Source organism: Tetrahymena thermophila (assembly GCF_000189635.1).
Source record: "Tetrahymena thermophila SB210 genomic scaffold scf_8254598, whole genome shotgun sequence".
NCBI lineage: Eukaryota > Ciliophora > Oligohymenophorea > Hymenostomatida > Tetrahymenidae > Tetrahymena > Tetrahymena thermophila.
In genome coordinates, this window is record NW_002476369.1 from 120639 (window position 1) to 146435 (window position 25797).

At 22.8% G+C, this 25797-nt stretch overlaps 3 protein-coding genes across 3 annotated transcripts; 1 reads left to right on the forward strand and 2 right to left on the reverse strand. All coding sequences in view use genetic code 6, as the record gives it.

The window, feature by feature from the left end:
• Positions 1-431: 431 nt before the first annotated feature.
• Positions 432-1853, reverse strand: TTHERM_000752280 (PQ loop protein). The gene is made up of 5 exons (XM_012798183.1): positions 1544-1853; positions 1227-1419; positions 1083-1169; positions 652-1017; positions 432-593 (listed from the first exon to the last, which is right to left on the reverse strand). The coding sequence occupies exons 1-5, from the start codon at positions 1654-1656 to the stop codon at positions 504-506; spliced, it is 849 nt and encodes a 282-aa protein (XP_012653637.1). The 5' UTR covers positions 1657-1853; the 3' UTR covers positions 432-503.
• A 1743-nt stretch (positions 1854-3596) lies between these two features.
• TTHERM_00753280 (UAA transporter family protein) lies at positions 3597-6320 on the forward strand (the record flags this gene model as incomplete). The annotated part of the gene is made up of 3 exons (XM_001018327.3): positions 3597-3907; positions 4220-4614; positions 5371-6320. The coding sequence occupies exons 2-3, from the start codon at positions 4233-4235 to the stop codon at positions 6318-6320; spliced, it is 1332 nt and encodes a 443-aa protein (XP_001018327.2). The 5' UTR covers positions 3597-3907; positions 4220-4232.
• Positions 6321-9806: 3486 nt separating this feature from the next.
• On the reverse strand, positions 9807-25743 carry TTHERM_00753290 (amine-terminal region of chorein, A TM vesicle-mediated sorter; the record flags this gene model as incomplete). The annotated part of the gene is made up of 17 exons (XM_001018328.2): positions 9807-9896; positions 10236-10663; positions 10732-10921; positions 10975-11479; positions 11821-12722; positions 12772-13110; positions 13164-13268; positions 13319-13479; positions 13931-14501; positions 14583-15136; positions 16308-17486; positions 17822-18325; positions 18378-18554; positions 19642-19800; positions 19850-20908; positions 21350-23889; positions 24821-25743. 17 exons carry the CDS (start codon positions 25741-25743, stop codon positions 9807-9809), a joined length of 10386 nt encoding a protein of 3461 aa, XP_001018328.2.
• Positions 25744-25797: the final 54 nt, after the last annotated feature.

Sequence of the window (25797 nt, forward strand, 5' to 3'; positions counted from 1 at the left end):
TCTATCTTCTTTTTAATTTTTCCCTCGCTATTATTTTTAATCATTTTAATTATTTTTCTGTTAATATAGAATAGATTCCTTCAAAAATTATATTAAATGACTAATTTATTCATATTGATGAAATCTATTAATATGTATTATAATACCATAAATCAATATTTTAATTTTTTGATCAAAAAAAGTCATTTAATATTTACATAAATTAAAACCAGATATTTACAAAATACAGAGATTAAGAATAATATTTATCTGATTTTGAAAACAATTAAATCTTATGAATAAAAGAATTTAATCACTCTTTAAATAAAGTCAAAACATTTTGTTTATTGTTAAATAATTATTTTAATTTGAAAATATAATCAATACTTTATTATTTTAATTAATAGGTTCTTATACTAATTGAATAAAAATAAAAATTTAAATTGAAAATTATTTGAAAATTTTGATTAATTTTTAAAGAAGTGAATAAGAATAATATAGATTACAGTAAATAATTTCAAAATTCATTAAATATTTTGTGTATTAGATAGTTTTTTAATATTAAATTCTTGATAATCTGTGCTAATTTATTAATCTTCTTGTATTTGATTTACCTAAAAAATTAATAAAATAAATAGAAATTCTATTAAAATAATAAATTGAATAATTTACTTTATTGTCTTCTAGTTCTTGCATTTAATATAATTTTCTTGTGTCTTCTTGTAATGAATCTTTATATATTACATAATGTTGTAAAATAAAAATTAAATCAAAAATTATTGTGAATAATCCAAGGGCTATCTTTGGGAATACTATTGAAATGCCTCTAAATATATGGTCAATTAACACTTATACGAAAGAGAGTACACCTCCAGTAAAGTCACATAGGACATTGAAGATACTCCAACCTTCAGTTGATTTCCTTTTGTAGTTGTAGTATGATTGAATCACATACTTTTTAACTGTTATTATCACTTTTATATATCCTATCATATTCCACACATTTAAATACGTAGGCGGATTGATTGAATTGCTTATCTAATTTTAGTAATAAATAGTTAGTTAATAAGACTTAGAATAAGCAAATAAATTAATGAAATTACATTAGTCAAATAAAAGTAAAAAATGAAAAATAGCCAATAAAAAGCAATCGAAAACTTGATCATCTTTGATAATTTATTTGAGCCTGTCTAATTAAATATTTTAAGTTAAAATTATTTTTTAATTCAACTCTTTTTTCTTTTTACTGGATAAATGAACATTTAAATCAATTAAACCAAAGTCATAATTGCACCATGATAAGCAAATAAAATATCTTGAATCTGTACTCCTTTGATAGCTCCTTCGCTCAAATCAAAATATCCAACTGATAATGCTATAGAATAAAATGCATAGCCAGTCAAGTTGAGATATACATAATCGAATTTAATTCCTTCAGCTCTAAAATAATTAATTTATAATATAATTAATTGTGTTCATTTCTATTAACAATCGTATAATTATTGTTAGTGAAATAAGTTATGTTCTTGAAGTATATTTTGAAAGCTAATAAGAGCTTTTTTACCTTTTAAGCTTATAATTCTCATAAATCTACCCATAAAAAGAAATGGTCCAAGCTGTAAAGTATATCCAGCCAATTATTTAACTAGATATATAACTTAACTACGATTCGCTCATAAATTAATTAAAAGATATTTTATCAAAAAATATTTAAAGAAAATAACCAGAAACTTTCCTCTTGCATTTCAAACATATAAAAGAAATAGATGAGTAGCTCTTCAAAACCCTCAATATTATAAAAAATAAGTAGAAGTAAATAATGTGTAAAATACTTCTATACCAAGAAGAATTATAGTCTGAAATAATAATTAAAGATAAACTCTATTATTTCAACTAATAGTAAAGCTTAACTAATATTTAATAATCATTAAATCTAATACATATAATAATTTAATACTGATGCTAAAACAAATATTATATCCATCCATCTTATTTAATTAACTTTTTATATTTTTCTTTTCACTAAACTTTTACAAAATTTATTGAATGATTGATGATAGATAAAATCTATTAACCTTTCAAAAATCCTTTAAAAAACTTTACCTTCATTTAAATAATTATTCTATAAAATTATTTAATTTTTTATTATTTAATTATATAAATTAATATTTAGATTATTCTTGTAAATCTTGCTAATATAGCTAATCCTGTAATTAAAATATCACGAACTGTGTAGGTATGAACAGATGGTGATATGTCATTTAATTTTTATGATTTTAAGCTAATTTTACATTTTGCTCTCTTAAATTTTGGGTGTTAATATAAATTCACAGTAATTTAGGAGAACTTACAGCAAATCTTAGCTTGAGTTAAAATAAAATATCAACAAATTCCTTATTTTAATAAATATAAACTATTTTATTTAAGCAAAATATGATAGTTCTTTATTAATTCCAAAATTTCTTTTTAATAAATTAATTGATTTATAGATTTATTTTATATTAATAAAAAATAAAAAAGCTCCGAGACCGGGAATTGAACCCGGGTCTCCTGCGTGACAGGCAGGAATACTAACCACTATACTATCTCGGATTTGATGAAATAAAACTAAATATTTCTAAGAAATGTCTTTAAACATAATTCTAATAATTAATCATAAATTAATCACTAAAAATTTATTAGCCACAACAACCGCATGCTTACTTCAAAATTATAAATTTAAAAAGAGTTTTTGAACAATTATAATTCAAGCATAAGTGTAAGGTAATTAATTAATTGATCAGATCTAGAAATCAATAAATAAATTGAGTTTTTTTCTGATAATTAATTAATCATTCAACCTTAATAAATGTAATTCATAAGCAGACTTCTCATGATAATAATAACGTCAATATTACCATAAAGCATTCATTGAATTTTAAATAGATTTTTATTAAAATCAAAAAATGAACAAAAATTGAATAAAGAATAATTATTTATCTTTGAGTTTTTTAAAATTTAAAATATGAACCAACCAAAGAGAGAATAATTGATTTAAAATAGAATGAATTTTGTTTGAGTTAGCTATGAATATTCTTTCATTAATATCTGAATTAAGAGAAGTAATTAAATTATTTATTAATTTGCAGTAAGATTTTATAGAATCCTTTAAAAAAAAAATTGATTTTGAAAATATCTTACATACAATAAAATCGTGTATACAGCTATGATGTCATAAATTTTAATATCGCATATTTATGAGGATTTAAATTATTTGGAGACGCATTTCAATATTCCATTTCTTTGTAAATATTAATTTTTAAAAGCAATTAAATAACTTAATAGAGTTTCAACTTAACTTAGCTATTTTTTTGAGTGGGCGAGGAAGAAATGTTACATCATAAATAGATCAAAATTTAATATTATTAAATCAAAATCAGCTAAGAAATTAACAGATTTGCATTTGCCAAAAGGCGCTTGGTTGTAAAACAAACAATATATTATTTATATTTTGAAATTTAAAAGAGGGATGTACTAGAAGCAGATTATTTATCAAAATAATTAAAACACAAAAAGGAAAAACCAGCAAGCAAGCAATCTATCAATAAATCAATCAAGGTATTAAGCAAGAGATATTTATTATTGCAAGTTTTTTTTCTATTTATAAATCAAACAATTTTAAAAAGAATATTTCATTAAGCATATAAATAAAAAAATATTCAAACATTGTTGATTCTTCATTTTTGTAAAAACATTTAAAGTAAGTAAATTTTATAATTTAGAATCCAGACTTGCTTGCTGATTTGTTCTAGTTTGTTTTCTTAAATCAAAAACTCAATTCTAAATCAATCTTATCACTTTCATTAGAGGGCGATCTTAAAGTTATCAATAACAGTGGTGCTGGAGATAAATTCATTAAAGTTAAGCAAGTTAAATATATAAACATAATGTAATTTACAACACATTTTAATTAACTTTTATCCTCCTTTAATTAGCACTTTCTATATATCTCTTATTAATAAAAAGACATTTCATTTAAACTACAATTCATATTCTTTACAAACAAAAAGCTCATTCACATTTCTCTTTAAAATTGAGTTGACTATCTCTCAAATCAATAATTATCATTTTATATAAATTAACAAAATGAATTTATCAAAAAATAATTAAATAAATCTTAAATCATTTGATTATTTTTATGATTTCAATTAAAATAAAATTATTTCATCCCTTTTTTTAAATGAAAATTTTTGTAAAAAAGCATCTTATTTATAATGAGTCACTGGATTATTTAAAATGGAAGAGTAAACTCATATGTTCTATTTTCAGCGCTTCTATCAACTGGGATATTAAGCGGAATAGTAATGAAGTTTCAGCAGAGATGCATAGTAGATGGAATCAGATTTAATCATCCCTTTATGCAAACATTATTGATGTTTATAGGTGAAATGTTTTGCTATTTTTGCGTATCGATTTATAGGTGCTTTTGGAAATCTAGATTTAATAAAGATCGCGAAAAAGAGTAAGAATAGGGCAAGAAACTTAAACTTAATAAATTCTTACTAGTTATCCCTAGTCTTTTAGATTTCGTTGGATCTTCTGTCACTTTGGTAGCTATGTCAATGATGCCTTTCTCAGTCTACTACATGATGAGAGGTAAAAATAAACATTATTAACAAACATTAAAAATATCTCTCTTTTTGCTAATTTATTAATAACGATTTCAAATTAATATCTTCATTCATTCATATCTTAGAATTTTTCTAGTAAACATATTTTGATATCTTTACATCAAATTAAAATTTGAATAATAAATCATCAAAAACCCATAATAAATCCTAATATGGTTTTACCAAATAAGTGTTCTATTTTATTTATTCAGCCAGTTTGTAATCAATTAAAAATTTGTTTAAAAAGAAAATAAATGTAACCAAAAGTAATTAAAAGCCTAATCTGCAAAGTGCTTCATAGTTCGACAATTTTACTAGAATTATGTTCATAATTTAAACACTTTCAAATATATTGCTATCCAAAATAGAACTTTGAATCAACAATAGAAAATCTTAACATTCAAAAATTATTCAAATCCACTTCTGAAATATTTAAAGAAAAAGAAATATATTTGAAGAAAACTTGTTTATTTAAAATTAACAAAGAAATTTGATTGAAGAAAAGTTTTTTTTTTAAAATTAACAAAGAAATATATTTGAAGAAAAGTTGTTGTTTAAAATTAACAAAGAAATATGATTGAAGAAAAGTTTTTGTTAAAAATTAACAAAGAAATTTGAATTATTTCAAAATCTATGTCATGCAAAAATAGAAATTATCTTTTAAAATTAAAAGAATAATTAGTGAAATTTAAAATGATGATTAAAAAAATTAAAATTAATTTTTATATAAATAAATTAATAGGAGGAGGTGTAATTATAACTGCAATTTTGTCTGTGCTATGCCTAAAAACAGAACTGGAAAGACAGAATTATGTTGGACTGCTTTTGAACTTCATAGGATTTTTAATAGTTGGAATATCTGCTGTTTTATACAGCCCTACTGATTAAGATACTACCTATCTTATATTTGGTATAATGCTTATTATTGTTTCGCTTTTTATTGCTTCTACTTAGTTCGTGTTTGATGAGTACATCTTCATGAAATACAGCATTAATCCGTTTGAGGAAATTGGGTGGGAAGGAATCTGGGGAGTCTTAATTAATGGCTTTGCTTTAATTGCTTTTGTGTAAATTCCCTGTCCTAGCTTCATCAGTGACTGTCCAGATGGTAAACTTGAGAGTGTAACTTTGTTTTTTGAGTCAATTTCTACTATGAAAGGAGATGACCAACCTGCTTTGATATATCTGGTTATATTTTCGATTTTTGTATTGATGTTAATGAATGGTATTAGTGCTTGCATAATTAAGTATCATGGTGCCCTTAACAAAACAATGGTTTCTGCCGTATCTCCTTTTGTTGTTTGGATAATTACCATTTGGCTGAAGTGGGATGTGTTTAATTTTGGACAATTCACTGGCTATAGTGTAATCACTCTTGGCACTCTCCTCTATACAGAAGTTTTAGTGCTACCATTTTGGGGTCTTAACAAAAAGCTTATCATGAAAAAATAAATTCAAAGCAAAAATTTAAAAGTCAAAGTAAAAAACGATAACAAACAAAAAATAAATAACAAAGAAGAGAATAAACAAACTCAATAAATAGACAAATCCTTAAAAGTGGATGCTACTTAAATAATTTAAAGCAGCTAAACACCTCCTCAAAATGCTTTACCAACCAGCAATAATCATAAAAATGAATAATGTGTAATAAATATTGAAAATGCTCCTTATTAAATCTCTAAAATTCAATGAAGCAATTAGCTAGCTATCTTATTTACTTACTTACTTTTAATCTGAAAAATATTTATTTTATTTCAATAACAAACAATCTCTCTCTTAAAAATAATATTACATACTTATATAATATAATATTTCATACTCATATAATATAATATTTTATACTTATTGAATATAATATCAGCTATTACTAACATACTAACTAATTAACTAACTAACTTACATACTTATTTACCTACTTACTTAATAACTTAGTTTTATTAATTTAATTATTATTATTTATTTTTATTATACAAATATAACAATCAATTTAAAAATTTAATATAGTGTGAAAAATATTCCTAAATATAGGGACTAAAAAAAGATTTTCCAGTTCATGATTTAAAATTATTTTTTGGGTAAAAAAGATACTTAGGGAATGCATTAATTAATTAATGAGCATTTACAGTATATCATATAATCAAATTTAAAATATACGATTAATATTTTAGAATATAAAAAAATTATTAATTATTAACTCTTATTTATTAATTATATAATTTTTAGATATAAAAAAATAACTAGCAAAAAAAAATATATATATATATATCTAATGTTGGGCTGACATTTCAAATAATTTTTAAACTCTCATTTCAGTAATAAGTTTTATTTATTTTCTCTAATAGATATTTATAATCATCATATTTGGTCTCTTTAGTTTTTAGTTTTTGCAGTTAATTATTGTTACATTCACAATAATCCATATTTGTGTAAGAACAATTCTAATTATCGTGATAATCCACTTTCTCATAAAAGAATTATTATATTGTTTATGATGGATGACGAAAAATATAATTATCTAGGATAAAAGGACTATATTCATAATAATAATAAGAAATAAATCGTTTTAATTTGTCAAGTTTGTATTAATATAAACTAATTTTTTAATTTTGTAACTGTAATCGAACATAGGATTCACCAGTGGTATCATAATCATAATCTGGATTTTTTGATACAATCCTTTATAATTTATTAATATTTGTTAATTATCTAGTATATTAATATCTAAATTTAAAAACTGTAATTTTGTTAAAGAAATTACTTTTTAAAAATTCTTTCTTGATTTCTATATTATCTACGATAAACGTTAAAGTTGAATTCTTAATTTACAAATTTTCTATTATTTTTTCAAATGCACGTCCCTCTTTGACACATTCTGTAGAATGCCACTTTTCATAAACTTTTACCTCTTCTAAGTTATGAATAAATTTCAAAAATTCAAAGGAGTAATACTAATTATTCCTTATGTAAAACATAATGCCTTTAGTATAAATTTGTTTAGTTATTATTTTATTGTAAAAATCATTAGATAAAAGGTGTGTAGTTATAAATAAGTACAAATAAAAGATTTCTAATTTTTTTAAAGATATCCTATTAAAAATTAATCCTAAAATTTTGCATGTGTATTAACTACTACAGTAAATCTCCACATAATTAAGTTCATCATCTTATCCAGATTTTATAGTTTCTATGACTAAAACAGGATCTCTTTCATCAAATACAGATAGTAAATAGTGTTATTTATTATTTTTTTCTATTTTAGGGATTAAATTATTTTTTATATTTTCATATTATTATTTAGTATAGCAATCAAAATCTAAAAAGCTTTTTATCATGAGTTAATATATATTTATTTATTTATTTTCTTTTTTCTAGTTATTGAAAATTAACTTAATTAATTATTCATATTTTTTATTTGCAATCAGTCTTAAAATAAATTTTTTAAACGATCTCCTTTCTATCATACAAAAACTTTAAGATTCTTTAAATTGTTATTAATTTTATTTAGATATTATTAAATTTCAAAGACAACTTATTTATTATCAAACGAACAAACAAACAAACAAACATTTTTTATTCTAAATTTAATTCTTTTATTGAGAGCAAATAAAAAATTCAAAAGTTTTTAAAAGACACTTTAATCTTTATTTAAGACGCTTTAATTTTTTAAGACACTCTAGTCTTTTATAATAATTTTGCCCTACTCCTACTATATGAAGAATATTGATTGAAGAAATTAATAATTTTTTCGAAAAAAATTAATTATTATTAGATATTTTGTTAAAATAATTAAAATTATTACAATTTTTAAGAAAAGTAAATTTATTTTCATTTTAAAAGAATTAATTAACAAATCTTTAATTTAAAAAAAAAATCAATTACAGAAAATGTAGTAAAATTCCTAACTATTTATTTTTATAGATAATTATAGATAGATAGATAGATAGATAGATAGATAGATAGATAGATAGATAGATAGATAGATAGATAGATATCCTTACAAAATAGTGTTAAAAATATTTTAATTTTTAATACATACTTTAAATTCTCAAATATTAAGGCACAAGTTTTAATAAAATTCAATCTTATAAATTTTAATTTTTTTAAATTTTATTCACTGCAGATAGATAAAGGAATATTAATTACTCTTTTAAGTTAAATACAGTTCATAGTTAAATAAAATTCTCTTGAGATAAGAATTATTTATATATTTTTTGTTTGTTTAAAAAGGAAAGTAATTAATTACTCTAACTTAAATTCATAATTTATCAATTAAATTTAAAAATTTGTGTTCTTAAAATAATATAAGAGCAGACAGGCTTTTCAAAATACACATGTTTTTATTGAGAGTAAATTACTTACTTACTTACTTAATTCTTTGAAAATTTATCAATAGGCAAAAATAACTAAAATTAGTTTATTTACAATCAAAATCCAAATTTTTATTAACTTATTATTCTCATTTATCATTTGAATATTATTCTCTTCTTATTATTGATCCATCTTAATTATTATCGTTTATTCAAATTTAAATGTTAAATTAGAATTTAATTTAATTTACTTATTCACTTTAACTCTTTATTAAATTGTAAGCAATATTTATTATTTTTAATTTTTAATTTATTCAAAAATAAAACTTTTGTGATTTATTTTACCTATAAATTTCAAATTTTTATGTATATTTAATTAGAGTTTAGGGATTATATTGAATTATATTAAATTAGAGTAATTAATTAATGTAATAATCTAATTTTATCATATTAAGTTTAAATTTGGATAAAAATTATTTTTCAGTGAGAAATCTGTTTTTTTTTTAACACAAAATGTCATTTTTAATTTAAATGAATTATCATTTTATTTTTTTAAGTATTTAAATAATAAAAACTTTTAATGCCTAATAAATCTAATAGAAAATATCTAGTTATCGTAAGTGTATTTATAGTTAATAATAAATTAACATTAAAGCATTTATTAACACTAATTAATTTTATGAAATTTTTTAATTATTTATTTAATAAATTACATAAATAAATAAACAAATTATTTTATCAAAAAATAAAATAGATATTTTTATATTGATTTTTTGACTTAAATACTTTAATTTTTTTCTTAAATCTGTCAACAGTCCTACTAAATTTATTAAAATGTTGCAAATTTTTTCTATATATAATAATTTGAGAATCATTAGCATTAGTCCTGCAATTTTGTTAACTTTTTGTATATACTGCTTTTCTCGCCAGCATTTTCAATCACAACAGTTGCATTTTTATCCTTTTTTATAAAAATTCATATTTTAACTTTGAAAAAATTATTTAATCATTCATAAAAATCATTCATTAATGAAATTATTTAGCTTTATAAAATTAAATTTATTTTTCATGTTTGTAAAATGCAAATGAGTAAAAAAATGAATAAAATTTTTAGATGGCAAAAATTATCTTTTATATTCAAAAAAAGAAACAAAAAAATTATTTTAAAATTGATTAATTTGTTTGATTTGTTAAAATAAATTTAAAATTTTTATTGTTTTTTGATAAAAATTAAACATCTTTGTAAAATAAAAAAGGAATTAGTTTGTTTTTAAAATAAAATGAATATGAATGAATTTACAGGTATTTCTGGGGTGCTTTAGTTTAGATAGACAGAGATTCCAAAGTTAGTCTCATTAACCACATAGATATCCTGAGGATTATAGAAATAGACGAGCTACTTTTGAGTGATATTCAAAAGAAGCACTTGTTGGATACTTAAAATTAATACATATTATTCGTTTCTATAGTTCAGAATAACTGTGTCCACTAACTAAATATCAGCAAATCTCCCTTTCTTAAACTTTTAGAGAAGGTTTAGTATTTCTGAATCTTAATGTAAGTAGTCTTGGTAATACTACTCTCTAGAATAGAACACACGAGGCAATCTCACTCTATTTTCGTTAGGCTTTTCATCAAAGTAAGTTGCAGTGTTTTTAATTCCCTCAGCTGTTTTTGAAGCAGCATCAATAACTCCTGTAATAGGCTTAAAAACCAAACCAGCAAAACCTAAGATTAATTTCAATTTAAATATTTAAAATACTTCAAAATTTATCTAAAAATAAATAAACAAATACCTTTTGTAAATCCTTTCAACAACCCAACAGCTCCTCCTTTCTCTGCTCCTTCAATAGGCTTAGTTACAAGCCCAGTTATACCTTCACCTAAACCTGTGAACAAACTCTGCAGACCAAGCTTTACTCCATGTCCTACATGCTTGGCTTTCTTTCTTTTGATATTGTCTCGTGACTAAATAAACTCTTTATCCTAATAAAATGAAAATTCTTAATAAATTAATTGAAATGAAAAACTATAATTACCATTGATAACTAGCTAAAACCGGATCCAATAGAATCAGTTATACCCTAAACACTTCCAAATGTACCAGAAACAGTGTTTTTGATTAAAGATCCAGCTCCTTTAACTACTCCTACACCACCTTCTAAAGGTCCTTTGATAAAACCATCAATAGGCATTTCAATCAAATCACTGACACCTGTACCAATATTCTTAATTAAACTAGCAGGATTACCTATGATATTAACTGATCCAAGCAATTAAAGTGTTTACTTAAGGAATGAATCTTTATAGTGAATCAGTAATCTCTACTAAATGGAATCTTGAGTTTCAATAATATTTTCGTATTTTATACCCTTTAATCTAAGTTAAGCGCCTTCCACATTCGCAAAAACAACTCCCACTGCTTTTAATACATTCTATAAAATATCCATTTTAACCTTAAGAGTTGTTTCTCTGATCTTCTTAAATGAAAGATTCAAATCTAAAGGATACAATTCCATTTGTTAAATACACATTAAATTTTACCTATTTTTTACAAATATTTTAGAATGTGTTGCTAATTTAACAAAAACATTTCTCATCAAGAAAAAAAATTTTTTAAATAGATATTTTAATTATTTTAAAACTTAATCAATTATTTTTGACGGGATTTCAAACTTTTAATAAATATTATTTTTATTTATTTATTTTTAAAATTAGCAATTTAAAAATATCTTTTATGTAATTTAAAAAAAAATAAATCCCTGGCATTTATTTTATTTAATTTATTTATTTATTTACTTTTTTAGTTATTTTTTTGCAAATTTTAAAAAGTTAATAAACATTTTAATTGGTTTTTGAAAATAGCTTCAATAAGAAAAATTTACTAATGTGGCAAGGTAATTGAATGCCAAGAAAAAGATAACTAGGATTGCTGATAGGATTGATCAGAAATACTTTCGCATTCTGAAGAAGTGTAGCATTTTGTTGAGTCTTAATTTAGAATTGGCTGGGCGAATTCTTCAAAGAAATTAAGGAGAGAATTGAGCAGTTCATCAGTGAGCTTAAGAGTAGTTGGTTGTATGGCTAGACGAATTGATTAGAATTTATTTATTTGCTGAACTGTTATGTCCTAGTCCATGACAAGAGATATATGTGGGAATTTTTATTGTTACTTGGTAGAAGTTAACAAGACGGGATATTGTGTGTTGTAAGTAAGATTGTTATCAAATTAAATGTTTTATATCTTTAACTAACTTGTTCTTAATTTGGTAGTCTCTACTATAATTAATTCTACTTATGAGAAATTTAAATAAATCAGCTCTTTCATTTCATTTCCTAATTATCCAATTAAAGAAATGCTAATAACTGGCAGATTCACGTTTATTTGCCATTCTATTCCTGCTTTCTTTTCACTAAGCATTTTTTTAATCTTTTCTTCTTCCTCGAGCACTCTGACTTTCTTTACTGATCCTTCGAAGCCTATTTCGATAAAGAATTTGACCATTTTGGTATTATTTGGATCAGCATTAGGCACAACAAATAAGTTATCAAACTCTGGACATTCCAAATTCAACACAAGTGGCTCCATAATATATTAATTATTTCCTCTTTCATTTATAAACTAAAATTCTATGATTAAATCATTTTTCTATGTTGGAAGGTCTTGCGCATAATTAATGCTTTCTCCACTTTAAATTTTGTACATATTTTCTTTGTAAAAATCAGATTACTAGTTAAAGAAGCAACCCTGATAAACAACTAAATTAGTGTCTTTCATTCTATTTTCCTAAAATAAAAAAATATTTTCTAATAAATGAAATTCAAAAATAAATTACAATGACATAACTGGGATTTATTTCTTTTTTTAGCTCCATTATTTAAATGAAGAAATAGTGTTTGTACTGTTTAATTTGAGCTTTTAAAAATTTAACATCTCCTGAAAAATTTTTAGGATTTCTCACTGCAAAGCTAATAGAAGAGAGTGCAACATTTAAAGTTCCTGACCATCCATATGACTTTTATTTTTCTGCATCTTAAATCATAATATTGTAATTCTTTTGCTTGTAGAAATCACTCCATACTAACGGAGTTCTTTCTTCAGGTTTTATCATTATAATTTCATTATTAATATTCTCTTATCTAATCATAATCGTGTATTCAGTTTAATTGATAATCTACATAAATTAATTATTGTTAATTAAATAAACATTTTTAAAAAATAATTTACAATATATTTTGGATTTAGCTGAACAACCTTCGAAAATATTTTGAATTCTTTATCAACTTCCTGTAAATTTACATCTGCACTTATTTCTAACATGCTGTTTCCATTCTATTATAAATTTCCTTAATATAATCAAAATCAAAACAATTAAAAATTACTGGGTTTGTGTAAACTTCAATTGTGTCTTTTCCTATACCAGTCAAATTAAGAGGTCTGCTTATCTTCTATCCTTGATCACCTGCAGATATCATCAAGTTAGTTGTGCTTTAGAAAAGAGTTAGTCTTCCTAAATGGCTTATGTATTCAGTTTAAGGTATATCTATTATAATTCAAATATTCATCAATAAAATTTAAATTTATCATATTTATTTTGAATTTATTATTAATATTTTATTAACTAAATTAAATATAATCTAATTTCTTGATTTATATTTATAACCAATTAAATAAATAAATAAATAACTATTTAATTAATTTCTCTTGTTCGGAATTCGGAAAAATGGAGATCCATCGAGAGAGATATCGAGAAAGTATGGCAATTTTTTATCAAAATTAAATTAAAATTGATAAATTTTATTTTGTCATTAAAAATTTTTTAAGATTGAATTAATTTAAAATTAAAACTTCTAAATATAATTTTTGGCTCTAAAAAAGTATGAAAAATAGTAATTAATTAATTAATTAAATAGATAAAAATTATTAAAATTTTAATTTTTTTTGATATGAATAATATTATTTAATATGTGGCTAAGGAAAGAAAAGTTGTTTACTTGGGAATTTTTGGCCTGGTGAGAAAAGTATCAAATCATTACTTTTATGAAAATAATACAAATCATTAGGGACTTAGCTAATTATGATACATTCAGCGTAAATAAAAAATCTTTTGCTTCCAAATGGCTTGATTTCTGTTTTAAGGCTAAGAGGGAAGATACATCCTCTAAAATCTATGACTGGTAAAACGGTTGGCTATACGTTTTGCTGGTTATTTTTTAGAGGACTTGAGAGTAAGAAATAATCAGAGCCTTAAAATCCAGGTACTTTCAATTGCAATTTAACTTAAGATTGTAGATTAGCTGAGTGATTTTACATTTCTTATTAGAAATTAAGTTCTGCTTCATCTGCATCATTTTTCTCATTTTGTATAAGTAAACCAACTTCTATTTTCATCGGTAAACAATTTTTTATTCTAACAAATGGCTCAAAAACAAGTCTTGTTTCGTTTTCCATTTTAACTATTCTCAGATAAGTTGTTATTCTTTTTTGATTATGCATTAACTCGTAAGAAGTTTCATGTTAAACTTTCATAAGTTTTTAGAGACTGATCAAATCTGAAAAGTATTACTAAATTAATTAGTTAAAATAAATTAGTTTAATTTATTCAATTTTATTTAAAACCTAGAAAATAAATAAATAAATTTTTACAGAAGTTTAGAATTTAAACTCAAAAATGTTGTCTAATCTATCGAAAGGAACATATCTGATTTAGTTGCTAGCTAATTGCATTTTGAACACATTATTTTTCATGTCGTGGTCAGAACCAAAATTTAAATCAATATTCATGTTAGTCATATTTTAGAAACTAAGAATTGAGTGAATTTAAAGCAATTTTCTATTAGTCTAAGTCGAGTTTTCTAGAACTATGACAGCATCTCTTATTTTCTAATCCATACTTGAAATAGAAACTTTTTTAGTTTTAAGGTATCCCAAATTAACTTTGTTTAGAGGCTAGAAAGCATGTTAGTCATTAAGCACCTAAATGCTCACTTTCTTAGAATTTATGCGATTGTAATCGTGCGATTATTCTTCATCCATAAGGTAGTTTATTGTATCATTATTGTTCACAATAAACTATTGGGAGTTTTCATTTTCAATATAAATTGGGTACCCAATGTTATTTTATATGCTAAAAGGCGAAATATACTCTATATTTTCAATTGCATTTTTACCATGTTTCTTTTTCTGAGGTTTACCACTGTCTAATTATTATTTTCAACAAAAATAAATAAATAAATTAATTAATATTTTTTAATAAATAAGTTAAATAATATTTGCAATAAATTGTATTAGATTTAATTATTCTAACTAACAAGATAAATAAAAATATCTTTTAATTAATCAGATAAATTCTTATTACAATAGATTTTATTAGATTAAATTATTCTAACCAGCTAGATAAATAATAATATCTTTTAATTAATCAGTTAAATTCTTATTTGGAGTATATTTTATTAGATTGAATTATTCTAAATAGCTAGGTAAATAAAAATATCTTTTAATTAATCAAATAAATTCTTACTTGGAATAGATTTTATTAGATTTAATTATTCTAGCTAGCTAGATAAATAAAAATATCTTTTAATTATCAGTTAAATTCTTATTTGTAATAAATTTTATTAGATTGAATTATTCTAACTAGCTAATTAAATAAAAATATCTTTTATTTAATCAGTTTAATTCTTATTACAATAGATTTTATTAGATTTAATTATTCTAGCTAGCTAGATAAATAAAAATATCTTTTAATTAATCAGTTAAATTCTTATTTGTAATAAATTTTATTAGATTGAATTATTCTAACTAGCTAATTAAATAAAAATATCTTTTATTTAATCAGTTTAATTCTTATTACAATAGATTTTATAGATTGTATTACTCTAACTAACTAACAAGATAAATAAAAATATCTTTTAATTAATCATTTAAATTCTTATTGCAATAGATTTTATTAGATTGAATTATTCTACGAATTATTTTTAGATTTGTATTAAGGATGAATTTTTTGTTTTTTCTATTGCTATTTATGATTTTATTAAATATTTTATAATTAAATCTCTATATTTTTATTAAAAAAGTTATTTATTTGCATTTTGTTTTATGAAAAATTGAAATTAAGAAATAATTAATTTTATAAAATCAAATCTAATTGTTAATACTTATTAAAGATCAATTTTGCTAATTCTAATAAAATAATATTTTTCATAAAATTATTGATACTAATCAATTTAATTTTATCATCAGTTTATCAATTCTTTTAAGAGATTTTTGGGTATTAAAAAATGAATTTTTTTAACTTGATTGTTTTAAATTTTTTGTTTTATAGTTTTTTTGATTGCATTTCAAAATAACATTTAATAATAGAAATTTTACTTGTATTTGAAGGATCTGGAGTATTAGTGAAAGTATATGAAGCTCTTTCATTTTAATTTGCTTATTGTTGTGAATCGTCTTCATCTTCTTCTTGGAATGTTTCATTTTTATTATTTGCATGCTCTAAGAATAAATTGAACTGTTTCTTCCATGATTCCAAGGACTCGCCTATGATTTTAAGCATTTTTTAGGAGATGTTAATGTTAAAAGAGTTATCGCTTCCCTACTGCTCAATGGTGAGATATCTTTTTGGATTGGAAGATGGACTGTAGACATAATCGAGCATGAATTAATTTCTTTCTAAAATTGGTTCCCAGAAACTGCTTTGAGAGTTGTAATAGCAAAGTTATAAACACAAAGAAACAGAAAGATTTTTTTTATTGTTAGTAGAGAAATTGTAAAGGAATTTATTTTCAAATAACTTTAACTGAATAACTGGCAAGCTGCTTTACTCAGCATCATTAATTAAATGTAATTGGAGTTCCTCAACTTCAATATCAAAAGTGCTATTTGTTGGAATTGACTAAATTTAATCTTGCATTTTCTGCTTGCTTTCATCTAAATTTTAATTTTATTGATTCATTTATATCTGATTTTGCTTACTTTCTTCTTAGTCTTCAATTTAGCTACCAAATTTATTTTCATTTATTTTCTTTTCTTGCTGTTAAACATATTTTTAATGTTCGTTCATAAACATTTCTTACTGCTTGATTGTGTTGTAAAGTAAATTTAAATTTTTGAAGCTGCATTTTATTTTTGTTTTTGAGATGTGTCCTTCGTTTCTTGCTAAAAAGTAAAGCGATTATTAGGGTTTAGGTCCAATGCAGAGCTCATATTTACTCTTAAGTGTAGCCGTAGTAGGGTGAAGAAGATTTCTTTTGTATACCTGAGAGAATTCTAGTTAAATCAACTATTAAAAGTTGCATGAAAATATTTCAAAATCATTAAAAGCAACATTATATGTGTATAAGTCGCCATAGTCATTTTGATGCATGTTTTGGTTTATTAATTTTTCTCTAAGAATTTCATGCTTTTACATTCTCTATCTAACAAAAATAAGAGAAAAATATCCCTTTGAAGCTATCACTTGTTACTTTATATGAAGTGGTGAAGCAAAAATTACATTATTAGCATTGAAAATAAAAACAAGTCTATTTTCTTCATCTTTTTATCTGTAATCTATTAGCAAAATTTTAAATTTTATTAAAATGAAATCTCAAAAATAAATAAAAATTGTTTTAATAAATTGAGCAAAAATTTAATCTCCTTCATTATTTATTAGCAAACAAACAGTAATTGATCAAATAAATTATAATTTCTAAACTTGAAAATAAATTTTATTCAATTCTTAAAGATATTGTAAAATAATTTTTTATTACTTTTAAATAGAAAAATTCTGTTTAAAGAATGATTAATAAAATAAATATTTTTGTTTTAATTAATAGTTAAAAAATGTAAAATTGCTTTATTAAATAGTCAAAGTGTTTATTATTTATATTTTAAACAAAAATTACTTGGATAACATGATGGTTGTGGCTATGCCCAATGCATTAGCTGCATGAATTAATCTGTCTGCAAGAGGATTTTAATATTTTAAATGGTGAAGTTAATGTCTTTATCTCCACTGTTTTTGAGAATGGATTGCCTAAAGTTGAATTTAATCGTTTTTTCGTTGTATTTTTCTGAGTCTATAAAATTTTCACTCTCTGCATTGTAATCATCAATGATATTTTAGCCAACACCTACCATTTTATGTACGTCTTCCACAAAAACGTATTTTTTAGTGCATCCAATTAAGTTTCCTATTATGTCTTTTCTGATATAGCCATCTTCGATTTTTTAGAAGACTGACATAATCATTTCTTGGGCCAATATGTTTAATTTAATATTCTACAAACTATCTTTGAACCATTTTAGTCTACATTACTGAATTTAGAAAATTAATTACGGATCTAAGAATTTCTCATCAGTTTTGACCAAACTCAGTCCTTAAAAGTCCATAATAACATCTATTGGATCTATAATAATACAAAAACAATTCAAATAATTTTATTCTCTTAAATATCTTACTTGGTTCTAAAGCAGATACGTGCTCATAATTATAAATGAAATCAAAGTCTCTTCCATCATCATAAGTGAAGTTGTGTAAAAGCATTCTTAAGAATTTAGTGTATTCAATTTAATTCAATCTCATGAAAAATGAACTCACATTGCCTCTTAATTTGTTTCCTCTGATGATGAATTTTTCTATTAAAATAAATAAATTTTATTTAAAAATTTTTAAATTAATTTTAAATGTTAAAAAAAGCTAATTTAAATTAAAATTAAATTGAAAATATTTTCTCAATAAAAAAGATAAAATAAAATTATTAATAAATTGATCATTAAAGTTTTCTTTAGTTGAGTATTTTGTTTGTTATATTTTTTCAATCTTCATTGTAAAATTTTTAAATTAATATTTTTAATTTAATTTTCCCATAAATTAATTTAAGATTTTTTTGCTAATTTCATTTTTTATATCTGCTTTTTTACTCTCTTTAATGATGAAATATTCAAAATAATTTTATCATTTAATTTATCAAATTTTTTAAATTTGTCTTTTATTTGATTTTCTGTTAACACTTAAATTTAGAATAAAAGTAAATTAATCGAAAAATTTATCTTCAGTTGAATATTTATTTATCTGTGAAACTTTTCAATTGTAAAGGAAATTTAATTTTATAACTTAATAAAAACTATTTTAAATTGAAAATATTTTCTAAATAAAAATGAAAACATAAAATAATCATTAAATTTTTCTTTAGTTGAGTATTTTTTTGGAAATTTTTTCAATCTTCATTGTAAAATTTTTAAATAAATATTTTTAATTTACTTTTCCCATAAATTAAAATAAAATTTTTTTGCTAATTTCAATTTTTTTTCTGCTTTTTTATTCTATTAAATGAAATATTCAAAATAATTTTATCAATCAAGCTTTTTAATTAAGTTGATCTTTTATTTGATTTTTATTAACACTTAAATTTAGAATAAAAGTAAATTAATCAGAAAAAAGTATCTGAGTTGAATATTTATTTGTGAAACTTTTCAATCGTAAAAGTAATTTTTAAAATAGATATTTTGAATTTAGTTTTCTATTAAATTAATATCAGATTTTTTGCTTATTAAATTATAAAATGGCTGCTTTTTTACTCAATAAAATCAAATATTCAAATTAATTTTGCTATTTAATTAATGAAATATTTTTAATTTAACTTTTCTTAGCTTATTAAAATAATTAATTATTTTGCATGTTGATTTATATAATTTTTAAAGAAAGAGAAGACTTATTTATTACTTAGTTATGGCCAGATGTAAGTGATTTCATGGAAAAATAGAAGCTATTCCCAGGAGAGAACCATCCTTGATGGTAAACTCAGCTCTCTTGTTAGTTCGCCATTTTCTATTTTAAGTTGGCAGTCCTCAGCCTAAATGTTGTATTTTTGAACCCAGATTTCTAATTAAATTTAATAATTTAAAAAATAATAAATTAGTTTTTGATTTACGCTATAGCTGAGTTGGAGGTATTTCTTTATCATTGAACCTTTCATGTGACTTTGTTGGATTGTTTTCGATAGAAATAGACTCGAAAGTGAACAAAAAACCTTCTTCTTCTGGTAGAGCTCTTAACAGTATATCAGGTTGTTAAAGCTATGCTCTAAGTTACATAAATTTAGGACAAAGAGTGTATTTAATTATGTTATCTATTTGACCAAATACATTTTTAGGTTGCTCTTTTGAAGGGTTTTAGCCTGGTTCTTAAAGTATCTAATCTGGATAGGAAATAAGAGCAAGTATTTAGTTATTAATATAATCAATGAGTCTCATTGTAGGCTATTAAAAGTAAACTATAGAAATAGGAGTAAGTTTAATGTCTAAAAATGAGTCAAAGTGTTCCTTGGTGACAAGTTAATTATAGGCTGCCCAAGAAAACTCAAGAGTGCTCTTGCTCTTGTTGAACTCTTTTCTTTATATAATGACATACTCATTTATCTATTCTTAGTTATCAGCATTTACTGTGTTAGGGTAATTTGTTAAGTCATAAACCAATAATTCGCCCAAAGAACCAGAAACAAAATTACCTTCTCTGCATAACTTTTAGTTTACATTAGTGTTTTCTATCTTAAGCTTAAGAAGTGGCGCATGAGTTTGATGCTAAATCAAATAAAGTTATACTTCCTTTATATTGATTTAAATATTAATCATGCTTTGAGAGCAAAAGTTATTTTATAAACTCTTTTCATAATCAACTAAAATAGATTTTAGTTTATCCTAATCATTTACTGATATTAAATTGTCTGAAGTGAATTTTTCAATGAATGATTTATACTAGTTATCGTTTAATATCTCATTGATTAAACTGTCAATATCTTTAGATTCCAACTCCTGTTATTTTTTCATTCGAAGTGATTATTCACTCATAAAAATCAAAACATATAAACGCCTCAATATCAGCAAACTGTCAGGTTTCCAATTAAAAACGCATTTCATCATTTCCAATTAAACGTCTATTTCATCATTTTTAAGATCTTCATTGATTATCACCTTAAAAAATTGCTCATTTTCTAATTCAAAATTAAATTTTTGTTAATAAAACTTCTCATTTTTTAACTGAGATTTAAAACATAATTTTTCATAAGATTATTTAATAAAAATATTTAATAATATTCAATCAAATGTAAGCAAAGATAATTTTTTCTGTTTGAATTGGAGTAATTTAATTGCTTAAAAATTATTTAAAAAGTTATAAAAATTATCTAAAAAAACATAAAAAAAATAATAAAATAGTGTGAAAAATTATATAAAATTAATAAGATGATTCTTAAAAACATTTATAAAATAATAAAAATTTTAAAATCAATAAAATCAACATTATTTAATAAAATAAAAAAAAATTATTTAAATGATTGAATTTTTAAACATTTTTATTATATTCAAATTTTATCTAAAATTTATCTTTTTAATTTAAGGTTTTTTGAATGAATAATGAAAAATATGAAAATTACCTTGTGTTTGATAGGTTGAGAATATTGGCTAGAAAATAGAGTGATTATACTTATGGATGTAGTCTTGTATGAGGAAGTTTTTAAATTGTAGGTTGGTAGTTTGGTTAAGAGATGACATGAGTTTGTAGAAAGAGAGACTTTCTAGCTAGAAATCAATGTAGGGTTCATCTTTTTTTGTAATTTTAATGGTAAGATTTTTGAACTAAAGATTTATCACATTAGAAATGTTTTCTATCATTTCTTATTGCTGCTTTTGTTATGGTTCAGGTAATTAAATTGAATCGGAGGCGTTTCTAATTTGTATTTTTGGAATTGATTGCTCGATTACAATAGCACTTTCATCGCCTGATTCGTTTGATAAGATGTCTTCTTCAGTGTCTAAATTTTCATTTTCTTGCTATTTTTATTGCAATTTTTCTTTTATCATTTCCTACTTTTACTTTTCGTGTTCACTCACTCTTTCTACTTCCTACTTAAAAGATAAATATTCTTTCTCACATTTGAAACTCAAATAGAACTATTTATTAACGAAATAAACTTCAATTGGCAAATCTTCTTTTTTTTAATTTGAAAATTGCTCATTTTATTCAATTTTTTCTTCTTCTTCTTCTTAATTTATTTCTTACTCCTCCTTCATTTGATTGCTTTAATTTTCTGATTCAACTTCTTTATTTTCTTAATCTTGTTCAATCGTTTTAACAGATTCAATTTATTCATTTTAATCAAGTTCTGATTCTTTCTTTTAATCAGCTTGTTATTTAATCTCTTAGTCTTTATCTAAGCTCAATTCAATCTCCTCTTTTTAGATTTTCTAAGATAAATTTTTTTAAATTATTTGAATGTTTGGGATTTCAGAATTAGCTCTGTTTCTCTATTCAACTGGATTATGCTCTATCAAATGCATCAAATGAAAATTTTAAAATGAGCTCAAGTGAAGCGTTTTGGAGTTTTCTTCTTGGTGAAATAGATGAACTCTGTCTGTTGAGTCTATGATAAATTAAGTGGGCATTTAATTTTAATATCTCTTTTCTCTATAAAAAACTTGACAGTTCAGTTTTGCATTTTTTTCCAAATCTTCTTTTTTTGATTTTAATTTTTCTTACTCATTTTGATAAGAAGGCGAAATTAAATATTTTATTTTTGTTGCTTCAGAGAGAATTTCTTCATTAAAATTAAGACAGAGTGGTTCGAGCACACCTTCAAATTATAGAAGCGGTTTATCAACATCAAATTAATTCTATTATTGATGTAAAATAATCATATGAAAATTATAATTTTCAACTATTTTATGAAGATTTTATTTATCATCAGTTAAACAAGATAACTTGTGAAGCAAAGAACGCTTCTATAAATAGAAAACACTTAAATTTTTCATTTCTAAGTTAAACAACTCGTATATGTCTCTTTGGACATCACTTGACTTAAAGTTTAAACGAGATAAACTAAATATCCAGCAAGGTAAATCTGTGTTAACATCATCAAGAGGAATGATAATTGTCTGCTTTTCAATTCTGATATCAATACCAATTCTGAAAATTTGGTTTGTATCGACTTCATTTTTCTTCTTCTTATCAGATGATTATTCATCTTATTTATCCTTTGGAGTGACAATTTTATCTTTAGAAGATTAAGCAGATTGAATGTTATTTTAAGAGTTAACGATCAATGTTTAGCTCTATTTTTGTAAAGAAGAAAGTTGCTCTAATTTTTATTTTTTTTCAGAAAAATATTCATGCTGAGTTTTAATATCAAAGAAATCCCTAAATCTTTCAATGAACTTATGATTGTAAACACATTCTATCGGCTCAACAAAGCAAGTTATACTGCCATCTAAATTAAATTTGCAATCCTTTTTCTGTCTGATCGAATGCCTCTTATAAATAAATTGTATGAAATTCGAACTCCTTGATTTACTTTCATTATTATTAATTGATTTGTATAAAAAGTTGATGGATTCTGGAATCTTTGAATCAAATTCTTGATTTTAAAGATTAATTGAAATTTCCTGCAACTTTAAAAAGATTTCTTAACCTTTATCTTCAGTGGTGTTCATATAAATAATAAGATCAGTGTAAGTAAATTTAATTCCTTCAATTATTTTCTTTTAGTGATTATCTTTTGTTAATAGAATACTTCCACCTTTTAGAATAATGCTGGTAGAAAAATTTATAGCCTCATCAGGTCTTTGCACAGTATTTTTCTTAGTTTGTTCTAATTATTTTTCAATAGCGAGATCTATTTCCTTAATTTAATCAACTGGAATTTGAGTCTATGTATTTGAACTAAAAATACTCTTTTTGTTATTCATTATCTCATTCATTTTATTTTCTCTTGCCAATAGCTTGACAACACTTCTAACCCAGTTATTCAAAGTCTGATATTCAATGCTTTTTAAGATACTCTCAAAAATCTGTATCTAAGATTGATCAAGTTATTCCTTCTCATTCATTTATTTAGCCTTTAGCTTCATATAATAAATCTTCAAAAAGTGCTTCTTGTAAAATTCCTTCATCTCCTCTGATATCTCAACTACTTTTTTCCTAATATTCATTTTTTTAAAAATATTTAATCCATTAAATTAAACAATTTAAAATATTTTTCGATCAAAAAAATAAAACAGTTTAAAATTTTTTTAAAAATTTGTTCTTATTTTAACAATTTAGATAAATATTTTTTAATAAATAAATATGAGAAATATTCAATAAAATTGTTAATTTTAAACTCTTGATAAAGAAAAATTAACTTTTTATTAAATTAAAATTTCCTTTCTCAAATAGAAATCTTCTGTTTCCATAAATTTAAGCAATTTCTTCCTTGCTAATCAATATATTTATTCAGAATTAAACATTTAAATTTAGCAATTCTGATTAATAAATAATATAATTGCTCTTTTTTCTTTTAGAATGAATTTCTACTCTTTATTTAAATATTTTTTCTTGTTAGTTAAATCTGTTTTTTTCTTAAAAATTCAGATTGATAGCTTACTATTTACCTTTACTTCTATTTATTAAATTCATTTAATTCATTTTTTTAAAAGACTTTTTATTCTCTAAACAACATGTTATAATTTTTAATATTATTATTCCATTTAATTCATAATTACCCAGAATTAAATATGAAAAATTCTGATTAATAAATAATATAATTGCTCTTTTTTCTTTTAGAATGAATTTCTACTCTTTATTTAAAGATTTTTTGTTTGTTGTTAAATCTGTTTTTTTCTTAAGTATTCAAATTTATATCTTACAATTCATTTTTACTTCTATAAATTAAATAATTCATTTTTGATTCATTTTTTTAAAAGACTTTTCATTCGCTAAACAATAAGTTTATAATAAATATTAAAATTTCATTTAGAATATTTTTATTTTTTTGATATTATTTGAAATTCCATATTCTAAGATGGTTTAAAAATGCCTTTTCAATGAATAGAGGATATATTAATTAATATAGTGTATTATTTTTTTATACCTTTCTGCCCAAAGCGAGTCTCTGTATTAAATAGAGATGTTAATCAAATCTGAAATTTGTTGTAATTGCTAATGCTTGAGCTATAAGTCAATCCAGTCAAGACCTATTGTTAGTTCGTACAAAGGATTATCAAAGTTTTAAGGCTAATTGTTAACCAATTTAAAATCTGCATTGATTTCTATTACAACTTCAACATTTTTGTACTGCTTAGGCTATTCTATCAAACCTTGCATCATGGAAAATATCTTGTATTTTTGCTAATTCTATAAGAAACTGCTTTCGTTCTAATTCCAATAAAGTCTCAAATTCGTTAAATTCAACAATTTGTTTATGGGTTTGTTTATTTCTTCCGATTTTGTTCTATCTATAAAAGTAGGTACCCAGTTTTCATCAGTTGTATTGGCCTACAATTCCTATAATGTTAGACCAAACGAATATCCTTTTAAGCTATCTTCCCAACGAATATGAATATTTTTAAAGGACAACTAAATGTTATCGATAATTTTAACTGTCATTTTTTCGAGCATACTTTTCTCCTCTTTTTGACTCTTTTAAATTAACTTGTCTAAACATTGTTTTGCATACAAATTAATATTTTCTAACTTTTTTTCAATCGAGGCCTTGTCTTAAAAATTCCAATCAGATTGCTTTTTTGGCCCAATGATTAAATAAATGTTTTCCATGCTAATCGGTACTGGACTGCTACTCAATTTACTCCATGGAATATTCATTGTCATAACACCTATATTGCTATATAAAATATCTATTGGTAGTTCTAACAAATCCATAATTTCTGGCTTAAAGCTGACATTCTCTATTTTGACACTTCCTTTAAACACACTCAAATGAATATTTTTGTCCAAGCCGCTAATATACTGTCCAAAATAAGAATCAATAACCTTCTCTAAAATCTTTTCAAACATTTTTCAAATGCCTTGCTGCTTGATCTTAATAAATAAATTGTATAAATTCTTGTC